The 23,977-nt window shown below is 36.4% G+C and overlaps 1 protein-coding gene across 1 annotated transcript in view; it reads left to right on the top strand.

Annotated features, from left to right (window-relative positions):
• Positions 1 to 476: 476 nt before the first annotated feature.
• Positions 477 to 23,977, top strand: part of CCDC158 (coiled-coil domain containing 158) — a 54,160-nt gene continuing 30,659 nt past the window's right edge. The window contains exons 1-10 of the mRNA XM_054590037.1: positions 477 to 546; positions 5,982 to 6,199; positions 9,801 to 9,910; positions 10,026 to 10,353; positions 10,702 to 10,778; positions 11,657 to 11,767; positions 12,364 to 12,478; positions 18,488 to 18,607; positions 20,394 to 20,591; positions 21,731 to 22,213. Of these exons, the coding sequence (XP_054446012.1) occupies positions 477 to 546; positions 5,982 to 6,199; positions 9,801 to 9,910; positions 10,026 to 10,353; positions 10,702 to 10,778; positions 11,657 to 11,767; positions 12,364 to 12,478; positions 18,488 to 18,607; positions 20,394 to 20,591; positions 21,731 to 22,213 (1,830 nt within the window). The remainder of the gene's footprint in view (positions 547 to 5,981; positions 6,200 to 9,800; positions 9,911 to 10,025; positions 10,354 to 10,701; positions 10,779 to 11,656; positions 11,768 to 12,363; positions 12,479 to 18,487; positions 18,608 to 20,393; positions 20,592 to 21,730; positions 22,214 to 23,977) is intronic.

Raw genomic sequence — 23,977 nt, 5'->3', positions numbered from 1 at the left:
TTTTTTTTTAATTTCTATTAATGATTTCAATTTTCTGATTTGTGATTTTTTTTTACTAATTTTTGATTTGTTTCCTAAAGAGATATTTTCTTCATCATTTGACAATGTAACTTTATGACAGAGACCTAAGAAGAGAAAAAACTCTGTTCCCAGTTAGACTGTTAAAGTATTAAGTTTTTATTTTCAGGTTGTCTTTAATCAGCCAGCTGGCCATCAAAATCAATAATTTTTACAATAATATTCTATTCACCTAGTAATTTTATATAATGCATTTTTTTGTATAAATATTTTCCTGGTGAAAAATTATTACTAAATTTCAAACATGAGCAAAGTCAGTTTCTCTTCAATGAATTTTTTCACATAATATCTTGTTAAGAAATAATTGGATCCCTGTCTTTTATAGATAAGAACTAAAAGAACCAAAGAGGGAAGCATTCGTAGTTCAAGATCTCTAAGAAGAGGTAGAAATATTTAATATGGAACAGAAACCTTGTGAATCAAATAATGAAGATCTTTTATCAAGTAGTGGTGTCACATCCAATGGAGGTATGTGTTCTTTATAATACAAAGTGGGGAAAAAGTAGAATTAATCAGTCTTCCTAATATTCATTGAAACTGCTGTTTTTTAGTATGTTTTCATTTTAACTGTTCAGGGGGCAGACCTTGGACATGAATTGTTTACCATATTTTTATAAGTCTACTTTTTGAGAAAGAAATTGTTTAGTCTTTTAAAAATAGCCTATCTGTTTTGTTTAGCATATATTTACATTTCTCCTTTGGCTTAAAAATTGTTTCCATGTCAAGGCACTTACTTCAACACATTCCATGTTTCCCCAAATACCTTCTCTTCCTTTATCTACTCTAAGCCAGAATTCTGTATAATTTTGACTTTTTTTCTTTTTCTTACCCTCACATCCAGTCAGGTACTAGGTCTTGTTCTATTCTCAGAAATGTTTCTTGAATCCATTTTTCCCTCTCCATCCCCATTACTATAGGGTTGGCCAAAAAGTTTGTTTATTTTTTTCCCTGCAAGATGGCTCTAGTAGCACTTAGTTGTCTTTAATTTCATTCAAAATAATTATGTTGGTTGTATTGTGACAGCTTTCATAGCAGTGTGCATTTAAAAAAATTTATCCAAATTGGTGAATTTTTGTGTAGCCATTTTAATATTAAAGATGGAAGAAGAGATGCAACATTTTTGACATATTATGCTTTATTACTTAAAGAAAGGTAAAAATGCCACTGAAATACAAAAAAGATTTGTGCAGTGGGTGGAAAAGGTGCTGTGACTGATCAAACATGTCAAAAATGGTTTGCAAAGTTTAGTGTTGGAAGTTTCTCACTGGACAATGCCCCACAGTCAGGTAGACCATTTGAAGTTGATAGTGATCAATTTGAGACATTAATTGAGACCAATCAGTGTTATACAATGCAGGAGATAGCTGACATACTCAAAGTATCCAAATTAATAAAGTTATTGGTGAAATTGAAAAATGTGTTTTTTATTTTATGTAAAAAAAAATATGGATTTTTTGGCCAACCCAATACTGTCCTAATTCAGGCACCCATCACCTATGATTGGAATTATTTGAATCAAAAGAGTAGTCTGGAAAACAGAAAGAGGTGGAGTAAGCAGATGGATCTTAATACAGGGAATTGGCAACAAGGATGTTGAAAGAGTTGAGAAACCTAACAGGATGAGATAATCCAGAGGTTAGTAACTATAGGGAGCTACTACCAGTATGTGGGCTAGAAGGACCGTGAGAAAAGGAACTGTTGTCTGGACATAGAAACGGGAGCTAGAACCCCAGAGAAGGCTGCTGCAGGGAGCTGAAGCCATCACTAACTGCCAGAAGCCCATTTGAGGACGGTGACAGAGAAGCAATGCCTCAGCTTGTCTCCTCCTCTTTCTGCCTGATGTATGGTCTTTCTGCCTGCACCTCCCATTGTGAACCTCACCAGGAAACGAGTTGGGAAGGGACCCTGGGAAAAAATGCACACAACACACAGCAAAATAGGGAAAGGACAGAGATGGATCATCTGGCAAACGGCTTACACAGTCCTGACTGCTTTCTCTGTCTTATCTCTCTTGTCTAAAAGAATGCATCCAGTGTTAATTCTCAATTACAAGCATATCTCATTTTCTTTGTGCTCTGTAAATATTACCTTTTTTTTTTTTTTTACAAATTGAAGATTATGGCAATCCTGTATCAAGCAAGTCTATCAGCACCATTTTTCCAATAGGTTCAGGTGGTGGTTAGCATTTTTAGCACTAAAATATTTTTAAATTAAGGTATGTACATTTTTTAGACCTAATGGTATTGCACACTTAATAGACTACAGTACAGTGTAAGTATAACCTTTATCTGCCCTGGGAAACCAAAGAGTTTGTGTGACTCACTTTATTGCAATATTCACTTTATTACGGTGGCCTGGAGCTGAACCCACAATATCTCTGAGGTATGCCTGTACAGGTCTGTTGTTTTACTGATCTGTTTAAAAACCTTTATTTTAGCACCTTCCTTTTGTAAAAGCATCTGCTGCTTAGGATGCTCATGCCATCTAAGACACCACAGTCACCTCTGCTGTACTGTATCCATCAACCCTGTCCGCTTTTCCTAGCTCACCTCTTCACTGACACTGTGTATCTCTCATGCTCAGCATGGGCACCGGCGCTTAGCTCACAGTTTGTCTCTTCCTTTTTAGGCACATCATCATCCCGAACTATCGACGTCCTCATGGATGACCCATCTAAGTCCTTAGATGCACATCTTCTTAACCCTTGTAGTTCTTACGGTTTTGACCTTTATTCTAGCCACCCACGTCCCTATCCTGCCCTTGGATCTTAAAACGAAGAACTGTTGGACTTCTGACATCCAGCCTCCTGCCTTGCAGCGCTGTCTATCACTCCTTATTACTACAACACCTATTTTTCTGCCTCAGGAAGATAGTGGTTCTCAACCATGGCCCCATGCCAAAATCACTTTTTGAAATTTTTAAGCATTTAAATGGATTAGATCCAATGGGTCTAGACTGGGGCTTGAGCATGACTGTCTTTTTGTTTTTGTTTTTGTTGTTTTAAAGCTCCCCAGGTGACCCTGATTTACAACAAAGGCTAAAACCAACTGCTCCAGATTCTGCCCTTTTCTACTAAATTACTAACCTCTTCCTATCTTTACTTATTTTATAATCATTCAATATTCCAGCCAATCACTTGCCAACATCCTCAACAACTTTTTTCTCCTGTTGCACTCTTATAGAAAAACCCCAGTCTTCATCAGGCAGACCGCATTGCCCATTTTGGTACTGGGCTGCTGGAAGATTCTGCTAGAGAAAATATACGAATTTGGATTTTCCACCGATTTGCCACTTGAAAATCATAGTCTCCCATCTTATCTGGGTCCTTGATGCTGCTGAGGAATTTTTCTCATGTTCTTAGCCAGTTTTCTCCTCCTTTTCGCACACTGCTTATTTCAAAATCATTTCAATACCATTCTCAAGTCCCTTACTCTACCAACTTCTTTCTTACTTTCAGATAACATCATTTCCTAATTGCCAGAGAAAATAAAGCCGTTAGGCTGGTACTTTCTTACCTTCTCTTATCCTGCCCCTAAGATACACTGTTTTTCACAATCCATGCATCTTTCCTTCATAGCTCAATGGAGGAGGCAGCTTCTTAATTTGCTACTTATGCTTTACTTCCCATGTCCACTATCACCACCTCATCCTCGGGGATTTCGCTCCAAAATCTTGGCAAAATCTTTGGCCCCACTCGCTCTGATACCCTCAAGTCTATCAAAATAAACACGCTAAATCTCTGCCAACCTAACAATATAACAAGTAAATAAAACAAACCAAAAGAAAAAAAAAACAACCCCAACCTTTTCCTCAACTTAGATCTTCTTTTCTTCATAGCTGTGCCTTCTGAAAGAGGAGTGTGTATTCGCTGTCTTCGTATTTTCATCATCCATTCACTCCGTAAGCTACTGACTTAACGACTTTTGAACCCAGTATTCCAATGAAATCACTTCGTCCAATGTGACTAGATTGGACAAAAGCTAGATTTAGCTTTTTTGCTAAATTCAGTGAACTCTTTCCCCCCAACGTTTTATTTTTAACTTTTCCAAATGGTAGAAAAATTGAAAAATAGTACAATGCGTATCTTACGTACCCTTTACCTGGATGTACCAGTTGTCAACATTTTATATTTGCTTTATCTCTATACCTACAATTTATATTTCATTTTTCTGAAGCTGAAAGCATCATGATTCTTTTTTTTTTAGATACAAAAGGTAATTTTCAATACAAAGTAAGAAATATGTGTTTCTATTAAACAGCATATTGTACTGCAGTATGTATACAAAAAAATTGTTTTAGCCTTCAGATGCAACTCTACAAAAAAAAGAGTCAGGTGGTATAACAGAAGTTTCCCAAGTTCTTGCCTCAAAACCTTAACATGTATCTCCTTAGAATAAGGATGATTTCCTACATTGTCACATTACTGTATCTTAGTCACAAATTACTTATTTCTCTCACATGCAGAATACATTTACTCTCTCCCAAGAAGGCTCCTAACAGTCTGATCCCTTGATAGCCTCTGCTCAAAGGCCAGAATCTCTTTATCTAAATGGAATTCAGGTATGGATGAAGCTCCTCAATTTTAATTCCTTAAATACAGCTCCTTGAGTAGAATTCCTCTTAATTTGAAAACCTGTGATATACAACATTCAGTGGTAGGCAGGCACAGGATAACCGGTATCCACAAGCCTATTCAAAATGGGGGAAACATGAAGCACTTGCCTATTGCAATTCTGAATCCATCTGGGCACAGGTTGACCATTCCTTGATGAGAATTCAGGCCTGGGAATAATTCTCCATGGTTCTCGATTCGATCTTCTGGACTCTGGGTCTGACTTTGAGTCCTTCCTTTCGCATTGAAGGTAGTATATATTTTAATTAGAGCACTTTCCTCAGCCTGCTTATGGAAAGGCCTGTTTTTATCTCACACTGTCTCTGTCTCAGTGCAAGCCAGCAGTGTGTCTTAAATATAATTCTCTAAAACCTTTGTGGGTCTTTTGTAAATCTTCCTGGGTTTCACTTCTTTGGTCTTCCATTTAAATATTGGTATTTCCACAGATTCCTCTTCTTGATCTTCTCTTTTCACTCCATATACTGCCCCTAGATGATCCCATTGACTCTAAGGATCCGCTAAAACTCTTATGCTGATAATTCCCAAGTCCCATTCTCTGAAGCAAAGATTCACTCCTGAACTTCAGGTCCATGTACAGTATTTGCAGATCAAACATCCTTATGTGGGTGTTGCTGAAGCCCAAAGCCCAAGAGAAATACTTGACACCTCCCTCTCTTTTACTGTCCACATGAATTTCTCATTGAAAGCCTTCTTCTACTTGGATTCTCTACCTACACTTTTATCCCTATCAATCCATTCTCTACACTGAAGCCAGAGTGCTTTTTCAAAACACAGACCTACCTATATTAATCCCCTACATTCAAGTCAATTCCTCAGAGCTCTCAAGATGAAATCCAAACTCCTTGGCATGACCACAAGGCAGGCCCTCTTCATGATCTGTCCTGAATTTTCATTCTCATATCTGGCCACTACTTTCCTCTCACCCAGAATATGCCATGCAGTTTTAAGCCTCCTCGCCAATAATTACGGTGCTCCCACTGTCTGGAATTCCCTTCCTCTCCCCTTGTCCTCCAGCCTAGTTAAGTCTTACTCAAAGATACTTCAAGGCTCATTCAGCTCCTGTATCACCTGATTACTATCAGATAAAACTCCCTCCTTGCTGATTTGCTCTTCCTCTTTATTGTGTGCTCCTCTTTCTCAGATACTTTTGCTTCTCTGTTTGCCTCAGGAGACCATGAGCTCCTTCCTGGTTCAGTAAGAGAATCACGTAAGATACTGTTTGTCACAAATTATTTTAGTAATGTTAATTAATTAATTCTTTAATATTTAGGTTCTTCAAGTCCATTTTTTGTGTCATCTATTCGTGGTACAATAATTGAAAACATGTCTTCATCTGGGACTTTGACACAAATTCCTTTTTTCCCTAAATATGAAGTAGAACTTGATTCTCACAAGAAAGTCATTCCTTACCCAGGAAAAGAACACATCGAACGTGTTTTGGAAGAATATTCACATCAAGTCAAAGATTTGCAGAAAAGACTAAATGAAGTGAGTTTCATTCAATCCTTTCAGTATCTGATGCCATTTTGGGAAGATGGTGAGGCACAATGCCATGGAATAAAACCTAAACTTTCTAGAAGAAAACCGTAACAATGGATTTATTAAACTTGTTAATTAGGCCAATGCCTTCTATTTCAATATTAAAAATCGGGCTGATAAAAAGTCTACATGCCTATTTTCTTTTGGTAATAATTAGTCATAATGTCTTGCTTTAATGGTGTAATTTTTTCCAATTTTATTGAGATTTGATCGACATTATAGCACTGTATAAGGTGTATAGCATAGTGATTTGATTCTATATATCATGAAATGATTACCGCAGTAACTTTAATTAACATCCATCATCTCATATAGATACAAAAGAAAAAAGGAAAAAAAATTTTCCTTGTGATGAGAACTCTTAGGATTTATTCTTTAAAAAAAAAATACTGTATTTATTTTATTGTTTTGGAGAGCGGAAGGTAGGGAGAGAGAGAAGGAGAGAAACATCAATGTGTCGTTGCCTCTCATGTGCCCCGCACTGAGGACCTGGCCCACAACCCAGGCATGTGCCCTAACTGGGAATTGAACTGATGACCCTTTGGTTCACAGGCCAGTGCTCAATCCACTGAGTCACATCAGCCAGGGCAGGCTTTATTCTCTAAATAACTTTTATATATACCATACAGCAGTGTTAACTATAGTCATCATGTTGTACATTGCATCTCTAGTTCTTACTATCTTATAACTTGAACTTTATACCTTCTGACCACCTTCATCCAATTTCTCCCCATCCACTGCCTCTGATAACCACAAATCTGATGTTGTTTTCTATGAGTTTGTTTTATTTGTTGTTGTTTGTTTTATTGGATTCCACATATAAGTGAGATCATACGGTATTTATGTTTCTCTGACTTACCTCATTTAGCGTAATGCCCTCAAGTTTCATCCATGTTGTCACAAATGGCAGTATTTCCTCCTTTTTATAGCTGAATAATATTCCATTGTTTATATGTATACCACAACCTGATTATTCATTTATCTGTCAATGGACAGGTTGTTTCTATGTTTTGGCTTTTGTAAATAATGCTGCTGTGAACACGGGAGTGCAGGTATCTCTTTGATTTCATATTTTTATTTCTTTTGTATATATTACCAGAAGTGGAATTGCTGGATTGTATGGCATCTCTCTTTTTAGTTTTTTGAGGAATCTCCATAGTGTCTTCCATAGGGCTGTACCAATTTACATTCTCACCAACAGTGCACAAATGTTCCCTCTTCTCCACACCCTGGAGAGGGTTCCTGCAGGCTCCTAGGTGTGTGTTAAATTAGATGCCTACCTCTCAGGCTGATGCTTTAATATAAGCAGGCGAGCCTCCTTCATTCTAAGTCTGGGCATGATTGGTAGCCTCTGAGCTGGGCCATGGGGTGTGTGAGTTTGGGCACAGCAGCCCTTTAGAGGTTTTTCAGATGCTAGTCTTGAAGTCTCAGGATTCTAGCCTTGTTGTTTTTCCAAGTCAGATGTTCTGGAGACTCATCTCTCAAATGGGTGTCTTAAAAGTTGGGCTGCCTGATGAGGAGTTTGAACCTTTCATTCCTCAGGGAGAAGCTCTGGGCTTTGGGTTCCCTCCAGATGTGGCACACCGTGCTGTAAGTGGGGACTAGTCTACCCACTTCAGTGTGGTTTTCTTCTTGTTTGCCCAATTTGCAGTCTTCACTCAGCCAGCCTTTAGGTTTTTTAAAAGAGGAAATTGTTCAGTATGTAGCTCTAAACTCAGTGTGTTCATGGGAGGAGCTGAGTTCAGGATCTTTCTACATCACCATATTGAACTGGAACTTGTACTCTCCAGTCTTTTTGATGATAGCATTTAATAGATAGGAGATGATGTCTCTTTGTGGTTTTGATTTGCTTTTACCTAATGATCAGTAATGAGCATCTGTTTATGTATCTACTATCTGTATGTCTTCTTTGGAAAAATGTACTTTGTCCATTTTTATATTGGACTAGTTTGTTTGTTTTTTGGTAGTGAGTTGTATGAGTTCTTTGTATATTTTGGATATTAAACCCTCTTCACATATATGATGTGCAAATATTTTTCTCATTCCATAGATTGTCCTTTTCTTTAGTTGACCATTTCTTTTGCTGTGTGAATGGTATAATTTTAATGATACTGGAATAGCTCAAAATGTTATAATTAATGACATTCACTGATAATTAGAATTAATAACTGGTTCATGCGTGCTGTCCTGCTATCATGATACCTGGTTTTTCTTTAGAAAGCAATGGTAGGGGGTAGGTTTTTAGATGTATGTATATACCTGATAGATAAATAGTATAGAGAACTTTTTTGCTAAAATCTTCAAGTAGACCTATTAAGAATCAAGCTTATTTTATTTAGATTTACAATTGCATGTTAGGTCCCAGTAGTTTATAGCTTGAAAGTCAAACTTACCAGCTTATACAAAAGCCTTTGTGATCTAACTTCTCCTATACATTGTAGTCTCTTCCATACCTGCTCATCATATGTAGACTCCATTCCAGCAATATCAAGCTACTTTCTCTTCTCAGGATGTACCATACTATTCTAGCCCTCATACTTTTGCTCAGGTAATTTCCTCTCCTCTACCTTGTCTACCTGGCAAATTTTTATTATTCATTAATACTTAGCTTAGGCATTTCCTTTTCTGAAGCCTTTCCTGTAGACACTAGTGGGTGTGTTCTCCTTTGCCCTTTGCACATGTCTGTTGCAATATTTAGTACATCTTATTGTATTCATTAACACATTGTTCTATCTCAGTAGACTGTATAAGCACTTGTAGGATAAAACAAACCTACAACCTTATTAAGTGCTGAAAAAAGAAATCCTGTTTCTATATAGCTCTAATGTCTCTCAGATTTCTCTGCAATACAAAGCTTTTGCAAGTGTTCTTCCATTGCTTCATATCAATCTTTGATTCTTTGGATCTTTATTACTGGCTGTTTACTTACTGTTTAATCATGGTCTTTTAAATTTTATAATCTTCCTTCAAATGTTCAGTGGTTTTGGCTTTTTGTTGCTACTCAGGGATGAACCCAATACAAACTGATGGCAAGCTCTCTATGGGCAGAACTTGAGTGCTTTGCTTTGGGATGATTAATTGGTCATCAACTGTTATGCTGGGAGATCAATCAGTACCTGATTTTAAGACCTTTGTGAATTTCTTTGTAGTAGAATACCACAATTTTGGGGTGATGTTTCTGCTGCTAAGTATTTTAAGTGGGTTGGAGGTGGCGGTTGAGTTTTCTACACAGAATTTCAATCAGTTCTCCTGTTCTCAGTTATAACACTTATTCCTATCTCTGTATTGAGCCAGAAGTCAGATTTGTTTTAGAAACACTGTTTTGATGTAAAGTAGGGAATGAACTGAAAAGGGGCAAGCTTGAGACAATGAGATTAGTAAAGGTAATACAGTAATCTAGATGAGAAATGATTAATTAGGCCTGAACAATGGTGAAACAGGAAGGAAGTACACATGAAAATAAATTAATAATCTGTTGGTTTTAGAGATTATATCTATAAAGAAATATGTTTCTTTAATGAAGACATTTGCATGGCATTTTATTTTTCAGAGCAATGAATTGCATGAAAAACAGAAGTTGTACTTGAGGCAGTCAGTCATTGATTTGCAAACAAAGCTTCAGGAGATGCAAATGGAGAGAGACGCCATGGCGGACATCAGGTTAGCATCTGTTCTCGGAGAATATTTTAGAGCTTTACTTTTTGTAGTATAAAACTACTTGTATGATTATGGGTTGTACTAAATGATATTTTTTTCTCTTTGACTTACTTTATAGGCGAAGGGAGAGTCAGTCCCAGGAGGATTTAAGAAATCAGCTTCAAAATACAGTTCATGAACTTGAAGCTGCCAGATGCCTGAAGGAGGACATGCTGAAAGATAGCAATACGCAGATAGAGCAGTTAAGGAAGATGATGCTTAGTCATGAGGGAGTGCTTCAAGAAATCCGATCAATCCTAGTTGACTTTGAACAAACCTCAGGCAAGAAAATATATGAACACGACAGCGTGTCTACTATCCACTTCCGCAACATGGGCTCAGCTATTAGTAAAATCCTAAGAGAATTAGACACAGAGATTTCATATCTTAAAGGGAGGATATTTCCAGTAAGTGGTGAGAACACTACTTCAATTTTATATTAAATTTTATTAAGACAATAATATTAGGCATATAATGTTTTTAATTCTTAAAAGTAAGTTCTCATTTTTGTACTCTAAAATAAGAGAAGTTGCTTCCACAATGATCTTTCTTAATAAAGGGAATCAGCTTGATTGACCTGTATAGCTTCATGAGCGCATAGCCAAAAGATCTAATCAAATACAGTGATGAATGTATTTAATTTAAGTATTATTTCTCTTTGCATCTTTCTAAAGCATTCCTCTAGTTGGAAAATCTAAATTTTACCAGATTTATATGAATTACTTTCTAAATCAACATCTCTTTTTAATAACCAGGTTGAGAGTCAGCTTGAAGCACTGAAATCTGAATCACAGAACAAAATAGAACTGCTTCTTCAACAACATCAAGATAGGTAGGTGCCTGACTGAGGTAGAAAAATCACATTGATTCTGTACAAAAAGTCTCCAATCTCTCATCAATTCCAAAATCTAAAAAGCTATGAAACATAAGTTTCTTTTTTCCATAAGTTTGTGGTGAACTCTTAAAGAAAAAAAAATTATCCTGATACTTGTTAAAAGAGTAGGGAATATTTTATTCAAAACTACTGAAATAAGAGTTTGCATTAGAGAGAGATCAGGCTCAACTCCTCGAACAAGGAGAAGCCAGGATCCGAGGCCAGGAGCAGGGTGAGGGGGTCATTGGATGGAAAATTACCAGGAAGTCACATCAAGGGTGAGGGGATTCTCACACAATTGACTTAGCAAGATTCATGCTAAGCCTAGGCTTATTAAGGGGGGGGTGGAGGGGAGGGAGGGGGAAGTACCAAGGTCAGGGCGTGGTTGAGAAGAGGACCCAGAGGAGCCCAACTGAAGTTTGGTGAAGGAGAAAGCCTTTGTCACTCATTTGTTGGCAAAACCTGACCTGAGCTGATGTGAAGCTTTATATAGTCTTTATGGTTTAGTAAATATTTTAAAACCTTTTGTCGCCTTAGTAATATGTGTGGCTTACGTAACACTTCCCTTAGTCTCTCTGGGGATGTCATATAATATATAGTACTTAAAATTTATTACCATTTGTAAATGTTTTTAAAATTATGAATCCCAAAACCTAACTGGTCCCCAAAGGATTTGGATAAAGGACTCTATACCTAACTTTAACACTTGTCCCAAAAAGGGTAGCATATTCAAAGACAAAACAAAATACTAAATTTGAGAGTATTAGAAATCATTTTTAATATTTTATAGTCTAAATCTTCTGTGTCAAATAACAATCACCACATTTTTTGAATAGGATCGAGCAGTTAATAAGTGAACATGAAGTTGAAATAACAGGACTTACTGAGAAAGCCAGCAGTGCTCGAAGTCAAGCCAACAGCATCCAAAGTCAGCTGGAAATCATTCAGTATGTGTGCCCTGGTGGTTTGCAATTGATAGTCATTCATCTTCATTTTGTTTTTATTTTCTGTTTTAAGATCTTTTTTAAATTACTTAATAATTGATTTCACAAGAGAATAAAACTTTTCTAACATTCAAATGAATAGAACGATTACTTAACATACAGATAATATTATATGACCATATCAAAAGTATTATTGTAAGTATTCAGACCTTTTCAGATTGGGTGTTTTAAATATTGTCCATATTTCAACTGATAGGATAAAACAAACACATATATATGGATAAATATATAAATAAAATGTATATATATGCATATGAATAACTTTATAATTTGAGCTTGTGTGTTAAAACCTCTTATATGGATGTTTTCAAATATACACAAAAGTAAATAGTGTAATGAACTCCCATATACGCATCACATAGCTTTAACAGTTAATGTTTTTGAAATTTCAAGAAGCAGTTTTGGAAAATAAAGGATGATTGGCCTAATGTTGCCATATAAAACAACCAGTGGAGATATCTAAAAGCTAGAGTACGCTAGGAATCACCCTTATCCTTAGTTTGCTATTTGATTTTATTCCCCCTTTAAACACTTCTTAGAGAACAAGCAAGAAACCAAAATTCAATGTATATGCGTCAACTCAGTGAACTGGAATCTACTGTTTCTCAGCTACGTTCTGAATTAAGGGAAGCCAAAAGGATGTATGAAGACAAGGTGAGTTTAGATTTTGCTCCTGTGCTTCCAGAGACTACCATACACAGAATCAATCGTGTAGTTTTTATTAATTTATTTGAAAATGAGGAATCAAAATAATCATTTCAAGGTAAAAATAGTTTATAAGATGGATGCGAAATAATGTTTATTTAAATTGTTTGCTCACATTAGTTCATTCTTAGAAAAAACTTTCTTGCATACTTTTAAGTAAGTTTCTAAAAAATAAAGAATAAGGCCCTTTTCATTATTTTTAAAGGGCTTATTAGCTTTAGCAAATACTACAGTACCAGCTGCTCTCATTCTACCACTCAGTACTTTAGGAGCTACCTCTTCTCTTACTTCAGCTCCAGCTTATTCATCATCATGCTGTTAGAAAACTGAATTAGGAAGCTCAGTCTTCATCTGTCATCACACATTTCCTCTTAGAACCAGATACTCGTTAATATTTTATATTCTGTTGTGTCTCACTTTACATAGCTAAATAGAAGTGTTTGATATCATTATCAACCATTTTTCTAGGTCTTAGGTTTTTGTTAGTTTCAAGCACTTATTAAACTGTAGAGACCCTGTAAAACAAGCAAAGAGCTACCTTCACAGGAGCTTGTATTCTTTTTCTTGTGAGAATTTACACCTGCTATCCCAGTGTCCCATTTTCTGAATTCTGCCTTTATATCCAAAGTGTCCCAGTTGTAAAGATAAATTCCATATATAGACACCCTGCTTGTGAGAACATGGGGTTCTAACCATCACTTTTAGCCAACTTCTCACACCCTAGCTTACTGGAGGGAAAAATAGTGTAAGGAAGATGCCAGATTGCCTTTATAAAAAGATAATAAATAGTACAAGAAAACAAATCTCCTTATGGGAAGGGGCAGTTGAGTATTGCAGCACTAACTATTCCACCACTCAAACTCTAGAACACCGCCTCGTTTAATTATCACTGTGCCCCCTGTGCTGGCCACAGGAGGGGGCTGCTACTCCTAGGTCCTCTGGTTCAAGCATGTAATATAAGATCTTGACATTAAGTCCCTCTGGCACAGCTAAAATAAGAATGGAAAATTTAGACCTGACTTTATTAAAGTCTAAACAATAAAGAGTAACATGAAACTATATAATTTCAGTTATGAGATATGGATCCTCTACAGCTGTGGCTTTCACACATTTTGATCGCTACCCACAGTAAGGACATGTTGAACTTGTGATCTCGTACACACCACTGAAGCAAGTTTCGCAAAACGTTTACCCCATTACATATGCTGCTGGCTCTTCTCTGTTCTCTTCAGATGCTGATTTGATGCTCCCTAAACTGATTTCCTAATTCCCTGGTGGGCTCCAGTGTGAATAACACTGCTCTACAAAGTCTCTTTGTTGCACTCCGAGCTTAAATTCTGTGTCAGAGCCATTTCAACCCCTGCCACCTACACACAGCCTTAAGGGTACTTAGACTGCTTAAAGGTTAAACCCAAGAAACAAAGCTCAGAGAGAAGCCGTTGTTCTTTTCTTCCACTCTTATGCCTGCTTTTTGTGATCTAGTTTCTTTTCTCGGGATGAGCTTTCCCCTGAAGAATGAAAGGGGCGGGAATGTCCACCCTGTTCTAGGCAGACCAAGCCTGCATGAAAGGTCTGGCTCTTACCCCGCAGGATGGCCATGATGTCAGTACAGCGTGGGGTGGAAGGATGCTTTATTACTCAGATCTAAGAGGAGGTCGGCACATTGGCAGAACTGCAGTGCTGACAATCAGACAGTGAGAGAAGAAATAGGATAGTTGTTGTGTTACTATCCAGTGCAATAACTGATACTCATCACTACTCAAATCATTTTGAAAAGATTAAATATTCATTGTTTATTGACAAATGAAACTCTGAAAAGTCATGAAGTACTAAATAAAACTACTGTTTCTCTTGTATGATTTGAAGTTGCTGTAGCTTTCCATTGTAATGTTTCTTGGAGAGATTATCTCTTCCTAAGTTATCACCCAGTGTTTGCTAATTTGCATATGATTAGATATATAATATCGTGCTGATGAACTCCAAATTGGGCATGGTGAAAAATGTTAACAAAAACTGAAATATGTATCTAAATAATACAAAAATAGTTTTTGAGTTTTTATAAGTATCTCTTTGGCATTATAAAAGCATAAGCATCCGGATGAATGACTGCAAACTTCCTGTATGAATGTTTTGAGGTCATATAGATACAAATATAATACTAGAATTATTGTCCTATTTTGCTCTCATGTAAATAGTGCATCTTAAAACAGTCAACATCTAATAGAAATAAAGGGTGCATATCTGATTAATTTTAATCCAGATCACTGAGTTTTATAATACAGCATATTGAACCTGAGTTGGTACCTAATTTATGGGTAACTAGGATCTCTTAATAATAGCTCCCTGTAGTCAGGAAACATTAAGAGATGATCATTCTGCCATGTTAATTGAGATTGGAATATATTCTGGCCTGAAAGGCATTAATACATAGTGTAACTGAACTACGAAGATCAAGCAGTTTAGCAATAGGATTGAATTTTGGTGTCATGAAAAACTCCATTGTTACGAACTGTTTTTGTTGTAGTAAATTGAATATAGAACCTAAAAAAAGTACAGATTCTTCTGTTTATTTTCATGTACCTTGACTTCACATTCTAAAGCCTATTAAAACTTTAAAATCCATTTTATTTTCCACTGCTTCAGTGCACATGTTAGTATATACTGTCCAAGTAACAGTAAAGAAAAAAGCATCAAAGAAAATAATACATAAAAGCTGTGATTGAAAGTGAGATTTATCAGGAAAGAAACTTATAAAGATGTGTTCATATTATATATCAACATACTTTATGAGAGGCATTATTAGTATTTTTTCCTGAGGACATATTTCTTCAGAAAAAAAAGTGTTCATTATTTTTAAAAATTGATGATGTAACAGGTCTGACTAAAACTTTTCCAACTAAAATGCATAAATTATGAGAAAACTTGTTTAGGAGGGCAATGTGTCTTTCATATTAACAAAAGTATTTTCCTTAGTAATAAAGAATCAAAATTGTGTTTTGAAGAAAATTTTAGATGTAGCTTTTGTAGCGTACAAAAGTGTTTTACTGTAATGCTTTTTTCTATTCTTCTCTTTCCATTTTAGGAGAACCTCCAGAATCCCCCTTTACGAATTTGGACCAGTAGAAGCTGTCACTATTGGCTCTGTAGATTTGGCTTTACTCTTAACTTTCACTTTTTGACAACAAAAATATCTCATGATATTGATTATAAGCTGATTTTTCCTCCTTTGGAACCATTTGGGGCTGAATTTCATACTCAAACACTGAAGATTCAGTAGCACTGGCTGGAGCTATATACTGTGCAGGGAAATTCTGTGCAAACCTCTTTGCATAGTTCTGCCAATGCACCTCGTTCTGACCTGCAGTGTCCCTTATTATTCCATAGCTGTGTTTTTTTGAGCACAGTAAACAAAAGATACAATTCGATATGATTGGTAATATCCCTAAAATTACTATAAGATTAGAATGAGATCCCAGTACTTGTCCGGTGATCCAAAACAAAAAGATTCATAGGTGGTGAAAGGGAAAACCCGTGCTGCTATTTAAAAAGAAAAGAAAAACCTTCAGTACATCTCAGATGTCAGCATTTATTATGGAAATTTTTAAAGGCTTTTCTTTATAGTGTTTTTTACTGCTGTTTGTATCAGCTCAGCTGCTACTTCAATGGTTTTCCCTTTCACTCTCCATTTATCTTTCTGATTGATTGATTAATATAACTATTTTTACTTTAAAAGTGAAAGGTAAAAGCAGAGCTATAGCAGCTGAGTCAGTACTGACAACTACAAAACAAGCATTCCTGCAGGGGTCTGGAGGAACTTCTCATTCTTAAACTTAGACGGAAAAATAAGACTTGGCTCTTTTTCTTTCGCCTTTTTAAAAATTTGGTCTCATAGATTTTACCATCAAGTTTGATTTTATCAAATGGCCATCTGGAATTTTTAAAAAAATGAAAACAGACATAAGCTAGCAAGTCTTCATTTAAGCTCTTAAGGCACATGTACGAATACTTGGCTCAGTGATAGAAATGGTTTTATGCCAGGCTAGCTAGGAATGGAAAATGTTTTAGTCATATGAGTAACTTTTCAAATCAAAAGTGTTCTTACTAAGTTTATAACTCAAAATATGGTTTCTCTGATCATATTTTATTTCCAAAGATAGGTGGAAAATATAAAATTTCAGCTTGATTAATACTGTTCTCATGTAAAAAAAAGTACTTAGAAGCAGAATTGTAAGGAATTTGAAAAATCATCAAGTATCTTTTCAAATTATAGATGGAAAAAATTGAGACTCAAAGAGGTTATATGACAGAACCTAGATCAGTATTTCAGATGTTTGCCACTTAGCATGATCGTATTGCCTCTCTGGCCACATTTCCCTACCCAAAGTAACAGTGGTTTTTCCGAGTATTCCTACTGTCTTTAACTAAGTGTGTGCTGACTTAGTCTTTCCCAATAATACCAGAACTGAAGGTATTATATAAACTTATATAATTCATTCATTTTCCTTAGGAAGCTCTTTGTGCTACAGAGGTTGAGTTGTTGTGGGGCTTCTTTCTATATATGGTCCCTATGGAAGGAGCACGAGGGCAAAAGTACATCATAGGATTATTAGAATCTTTGTACATACTGCTCTCGGTAACCTAATATTTTATGTATATCTAATTCTTGTGAAATACTTTTTTATATATAACATACAATCAAAGTCAAAACAAAGTCAGTTTTAAAATATATCTAATGTAAATATTAACATTTATATTCTAATCCCTGTGGGCTATGATACTACTCTATAGGTAAATGTGAAACTATTTGTTAGTCCTATATTAGTATTTTCTTAAATCTTATGTGTATATATAAAGAGACATATACAGCTTCTTTAAATTCATATTTATTTATCAAAGATGTAGTTGCATTATGTGTGTGTATAATATGATTAATAAGCATGTATAGAATTAATAAATGAAGATCCTAAGTGAATCTAATCTAGGTGATAATAGTCCTCAAGAAAAAGTTAGTCTCACTCATACATTCTCTAAGAAGGTTTAAACATTCATTGTCCAAACCAATCAGTAAGTTTCATTCTTGACATAGAAGTTTTGGAATCCTGTTGAGTAGATGCCTTAGAAGTAAAGAGGAATATGTAGTATTAGTGCAGACATGAAACGTGCCATATTATTGGAAAGTAGATGATGAAATAATACTGTAGGTATCACATTAAAGATCAGGTAACATATAACACTAAGTAGCAACATACTCTCATAGTTTAATATCTCAGTATTTAAATTATGAATTTCTGTGGCTCAGCTAAAATCTAAACCAAATTTTCATCCCCTGAGATCTTAACCTCTTGTCCTACACTGCACATACAGTGATGGGCCTTCCTCATGTCAAAGAAATGCGAAGAAATGCACATACCAAACTGCCCTGTCTGTGAGGAAAAAATACACCTGTAACAACCCTTTAAAATTGGTGCTTATCCGATTTTATAAAGAACATGAAGATTGGGATATATAATATGTATATGAACTATTAATATATTTATATAATATACAAAGTTACCCGTTCAAAATAAAGTGACTATATAATAATGACAATAACTAAAAACTTCTTGCCATTCATTCTTTTATATTCAAATCCTTTTATTATGGAACTCCTGATATTCTGAAACAAAATATTTCTAAGTATAATACATTTCATTTGTGTAAGCTCTGCAGAATGTATTTATGCTACCTCAAGCCTCCTTAAATACCAAATTATACAACACGTATCACAGAAGCTAAATTTTGAATATTTCATTTGGCTAAGTTCTACACAGATGGATCTTAAGTTTAGGAAACTTTGCAAAACACATCATAATAAAGTTTTATTATTGCCCCCAAATAACATTTGTTTTCCAAAGACTGTAATTATTTTATATTACCCACTGATATAGTCAGACAGTATGATTTGTGCTTCCCTTTCAGATAGAAGAGCTGGAGAAGCAGTTAGTCCTTGCCAACTCGGAGCTCACTGAAGCACGGACAGAACGTGACCAGTTCAGTCAGGAGTCTGGAAACTTGGATGATCAACTGCAAAAGCTGTTGGTATGATAATACTCTGCAATATGAATGACATTAATTCTGGGACGTTTTTTCACCAAAATATTTCACAAAACTAGTTTCATTTATAAAAGTACAAATTTTAGAAAATATTTGTATATACATGCACAATAGAATGTCCTAGACATTATTCAGATTTTGCATGTGAAATATAACAGTCTATACTTTACCTGTTTTTTCTCTTAAGTAGACCTGTTACAGCTTAAGAGTTTAGGTGAGGCCAGTCTTCAAAGAACCATAGTCTTTCAACTAGGTACGATATTCTCATAAATTGAAGTAGTGTTGAGTGTTCATTCCAAAGCAAAATGGCATTTGAAATACATACAAATTATGTGTATGGAAAATTTGAATGGAAATTTACATTAAAATTTTTTAAAAGAAAGAAAATACGATCCTGATCATCGTGACCCAGCCTCTGTCCTCTGTTAGAGGTAGCGGAGGCTGAGACATTTAGGAAAAGGAAATGTTTGGTGCCTCTTTGTGTGATGTCAGTGGTACAGTAGAATAAATTTCTCTCTCCCTGGCAAATCCCATTCGAAGGCATAGTGCTCTCTGCTGGTAACGCCGTTCTTTGAAGGCTGACGAGAGGCTTGAGGAGCATTGCTGAAGGTAGAACTGGCAACCATGTGTGCAAAGCTCCAGACTTGGGGATAATCTTCTACTTCCTTCCCGCTTACTGCGTGTTTCCCAGTGTTCTCATATCTGATTTGAAAATCTTGGAGATTACATGTCTGAAAGAGCCTAAAATCCATCCTCTCCTCTTCATTTTTACCACCACTATCCCCTTTGTCCCAAAGCCCCTCATCACACCTGGAACATGGCAATGAATATCTCCTTAGTGGGGTCCCTCACTCCGGTTTTCCCCTCTTAAGTCAACTGTGGAAGGGCTGCCATAGTCATCCTTCTGAAATACAGCCCTAATTGGGTCACTCTTTGATTCAAAAACTACTTTCCCACTAAAGTCCGACTCCCTGCCTTTCAAGACTGTTGATGATCTGGCCCCAGTGTACCCTTCCAGTCTCTTCCAGACATGCGCCCAGTGCTCCAAGCAAACCAGGCATGAGCCTTTCCAGTCCCTTCTTCCTAACCTCTGCATCTCCAGGCTGTCCCAAGGTCCAATTTAAGTGCCTTCTTGAAACATCTTGATCTCCTTAGTGATTTCTCTCAGCTAGTTCTTAGCTCTGTCTTTAAGGAAAAACCACCTCCAGTTTTTTGTATCTGTCATATCCTTCTCTTTGGGTGATGAGTCCTTTAAGATCTTTGAGTCTTTGTTTCTTCTACTCTACTGTTTTTGCTAATAGTAGATAGGCACTATATATGTATTTTTTTTTAGTAACTGAAAAGGGAGCTAATTCTATTTGCAGTCCAACTGCTACTCTAATCTCAGTATCAGACACTATTGTGTATTTCTGAATCAGTAACCCAAATTACTATTGCTATTCCTTCAACCTTTGGAACATTTCTTTATTGTAGGAGCACACTTGATATCAAACATAATATCTTTGTTAGAAAATTCAAAACTTAAAAATAGATGACTTTAAAAATCTACTATATTTCCTTTTTATTGTATATTATTTGGGGTCAAGTGCATTGAGACTTACTTGAAATGCTAAAAGTTACAAGCAAGCAAAATGTTAACTGATTTTTCTAGGAAATGTTCTTAAGCCATTAAAAAGGAATCGAATCACATAGCAAACTCCAAAGATGATATAAGGAGCAAAGGTTTAATTATTTAATACTAAGGGAGGGAACATACCTTGCTTCTCCGTAGGCTGATCTACATAAGAGAGAGAAGGAACTGAGTCTAGAGAAGGAGCAGAATAAGCGCCTGTGGGACCGGGACACCGGCAACAGCATCACCATCGACCACCTGCGGCGGGAGCTCGACGACAGGAACATGGAGGTGCAGCGCCTGGAAGCCCTCCTCAAGGCCATGAAGAGCGAGTGTCAGGGCCAGATGGAGAGGCAGGTCAGGCGGACACGGTCGGCTTCCCCAGTGGGCTCTTGGGGGTGTGGAGGGGGAATGTATTTTATGTCTTATTGGTAAAGCTGTTTAAAAAAAATTAAAAAACATGTATGGGCCTAAAATAGCTCTAAAGTAGAGCTGTGAATTCTGTGAACAAGTTATAAAAGCCTGTGATTGCAGTATTTTTGACGACTTATTAAATTGCAAATGTTTTTTCTCATTTTTATTCTCTGTTGACTAATGAAACCCATTCAGTTGCTTTTTCATTTTCAGCTAGAAATTGATGCCCTAATAATTGCTTATTTCAGAAAAGCATCAAACCGTAGGGAGATCTTAGCGACAGCAGGGTTGAAGGTATCTAAGAATTGTTTCTTTGGTTTTGTTTTTACTTTTACAGATTGAGACTGATCCATATATAGGATGGGTGCTCTCCATTTCAGTGCACCAGTAGGGAAACGTGACATATGCTATTAACGGCAATGTCCCTTCAGCCCGGGAAGGACATGGTTCCATTGCCACTTGCCACCACAGAGAGATAAAAAGCATCCCACAAAAGAGGGAGCTTCCCAAATATGAAAGCAAACCAGGGGAAGCAGTCTTGGCTTAGACCCAGGCAAAGCCATTTTCCTCTTCTCTGGCTCAACCTGGGAAAGAAGAAAGTGAAAGAAACAATTGGAGTTGAGAATCTTACTCTTCTAACGAGGGCCAGAGAACGTGAGTGTATATTGGATAAAAACCATCACTCACTCTTCCCAAAGAAGTAGAATTAAGGAGTAGATTGGAGGGAAATAGAGAAAAGGGCACTTACCTACAATCCTTCCATACTTCCCCCTACTACCAGTGTTATCTTAATTTAAATTAGTACAGAAAATATCCTGAGAGGAATTTTCCTAAGATCTCACCCCAGGAAAGCATTTTGGAGGGGCATTATTGTTTAATTAAGGCCTCTTCACTGTGGTCTAATTAACACATGTCGGTCTATTGTCCCTATGGAGTTCTGACAGCAAAGCGATTGGAGTTGGTCTGAGTGGATATTATCTAATGAATGATTTCATGTTTTTGAGCTACCTTGTTTTATTTCTTTAGGTTGCCTCTACCTGTCTGCCCAAATCCATGAAATTCTTTTTTTATTTAACAATCAGATGGCGGCAATTCAGGGAAAGAATGAAAGCCTAGAAAAAGTGTCCTCCTTGACAGCTCAGCTTGAATCCACCAAAGAGATGCTCCGCAAAGTAGTAGAAGAATTGACAGCCAAGAAAATGACCCTCGAGAGCTCAGAGAGGACTGTATCGGACTTGACAGCTTCCCTCCAGGAAAAGGAGAGAGCCATCGAGGCCACCAATGCAGAGATCACAAAGCTCCGCTCCCGGGTAGACTTGAAATTGCAGGAGCTGCAGCACCTGAAAAATGAAGGGGATCACCTGAGAAATGTGCAGACAGAGTGCGATGCCCTCAAGCTACAGATGGCCGAAAAGGACAAGGTGATCGAGATTTTGCGACAACAGATTGAAAACATGACACAGTTGGTGGGCCAGCATGGACGAACTGCTGGTGCTATGCAAGTTGAAAAAGCTCAACTTGAGAAAGAGGTTAATGATAGGAGACTGGAACTACAAGAATTTAAGGTCTGTAGAGTTGGGGTGGGTGGGTGGCAGTGTGTGTGTGTGGTTTAGCTTCTGAAATACCTTTCCTCCGTGAATAAGAATGACATAATTTACTGACAAGGGGTTTTGTAAAGATGATCTGTGGACACTCTGAAATTGTTTGAAAGTATTTGTGTCTGTGTGTACATGTATGTTTTTATGAGAAAGGATCCATACTTTCATTACATTCCTGAAGGAATGAACCATCAATGGTTCAGAACTACCCATATGAAAGGTAAAAAAATAAGAAAATCCACAGCTGCTTCATGAAGCCGTTCCTGATCCCACAGTTAGAAGTTTTTTACCCCCTCGTCAGACAGACCTAAATTTGAACCACATCCCTCACCACTCAAGAACTGAAAAACACTGGACTCTTTGCGGAACCTTGGCTTCTATATCTGTAAAACAAACAAACAAACAAAATATCCATAACAATCTTATCGGGTTACTCAAGACTTACATGAGAAATTTTATATCAAACACTTAGCTTAGTTCCTGGCCTGTAGATGTTTAGAAAATATCAGCTCCCTTCCCCTGTTCCATTATCCATCTAAATCTTCTCTCACTTTATTTGTACTGTTGTAACTTGGATCACATTCTATATTGCACTGTGTGTGTGTTTAAATAGCCATGTCTGTCTCCTCTTCCCTGTAAGACTGCAGGCTTCTTCAAGCTCGGTACACCTCTTACTCATCTTTGTACCCTTTCCCCATATATTTTTGTCTTTCACCTAGCAGATACTCAGTACATCGTTATCAAAATGTACAAGCATTGAATAAATTTTTTAAAAATTTGATTTCCTAAGCTATATGTCACCTGTATCTCTGCCTTGGTAACTCAAATAAGACAAATCACATACAATTTTTTTTTCTTTTAGTATTACTGAGATGTAATCGATATATAACACTGTATAAGTTTAAGGTCTACAACATAATGACTTACATATATTGTGCGATGATTATTACAATAAATTTAGTCAATATTTATCACCTAATATAGATACAAAAAAAAAAAGAAAAAATGTTTTCCTCCTTGTGCTGAGAATGCTTAGGATCTACTCTCTTAGCAACTTTCAAATACACCATACAGCAGTGGTAACTATAGTCATCATGGTGTACATTTTATCCCCAGTATTTATTCATCTTATAACTGGAAGTTTATACCTTTGGACCACCTTAATTCTTTTCCCTTTCCCCTGCCTCTGATAACCACAAATCTCTCATAAACTTTAGATGCCTGAGTTTCCTCATTCCAAAAGAAAGGCCAACTGTAGATTATTACCTGTCTTATAGAGATATACAAGTTTATTGAAGAAAAAGCTTAAATTTTCTAGTGTCAATTTTTCACTTAATTAGAATAATTTTTAATGGCTAAATTCACCATGGAAGAGACTTTTAAAGATGTCTTAATGGCCAACGCTTACAATGAAAACTTTAGATCTGTGTAACATATTACAGGAGGAAAAAATGATTGTTCCACCTTCTTATTAAAGAAGAGATGGATTTCTGATATTGTTAATTGTGGAAACAAATGGAAGAATCCTATTGAGTCTTACACTCTAAAAAATAAATCAACTTAATTTTCACAGAAACTTTATGAGGTGGGTATATTATTATCCCACTTTACAGACGAGGAAACTGAGGCATGGAGACTTTTAAAAACAATTTATTGTTTATGCTGTTACAGTTCTTGCTTTCTCTCCCTCTGTCCCCTTTACCCAGCCCCACCCTCTTCCTCCGCCTGCCA

The sequence above is a fragment of the Pteronotus mesoamericanus genome, unplaced genomic scaffold (assembly GCF_021234165.1).
Source record: "Pteronotus mesoamericanus isolate MK-2021 breed Mesoamerican mustached bat unplaced genomic scaffold, CSHL_Meso_final contig_130, whole genome shotgun sequence".
Classification (NCBI taxonomy): Eukaryota; Metazoa; Chordata; class Mammalia; order Chiroptera; family Mormoopidae; genus Pteronotus; species Pteronotus mesoamericanus.
This window is presented reverse-complemented; position numbering and strand designations above follow the sequence as displayed.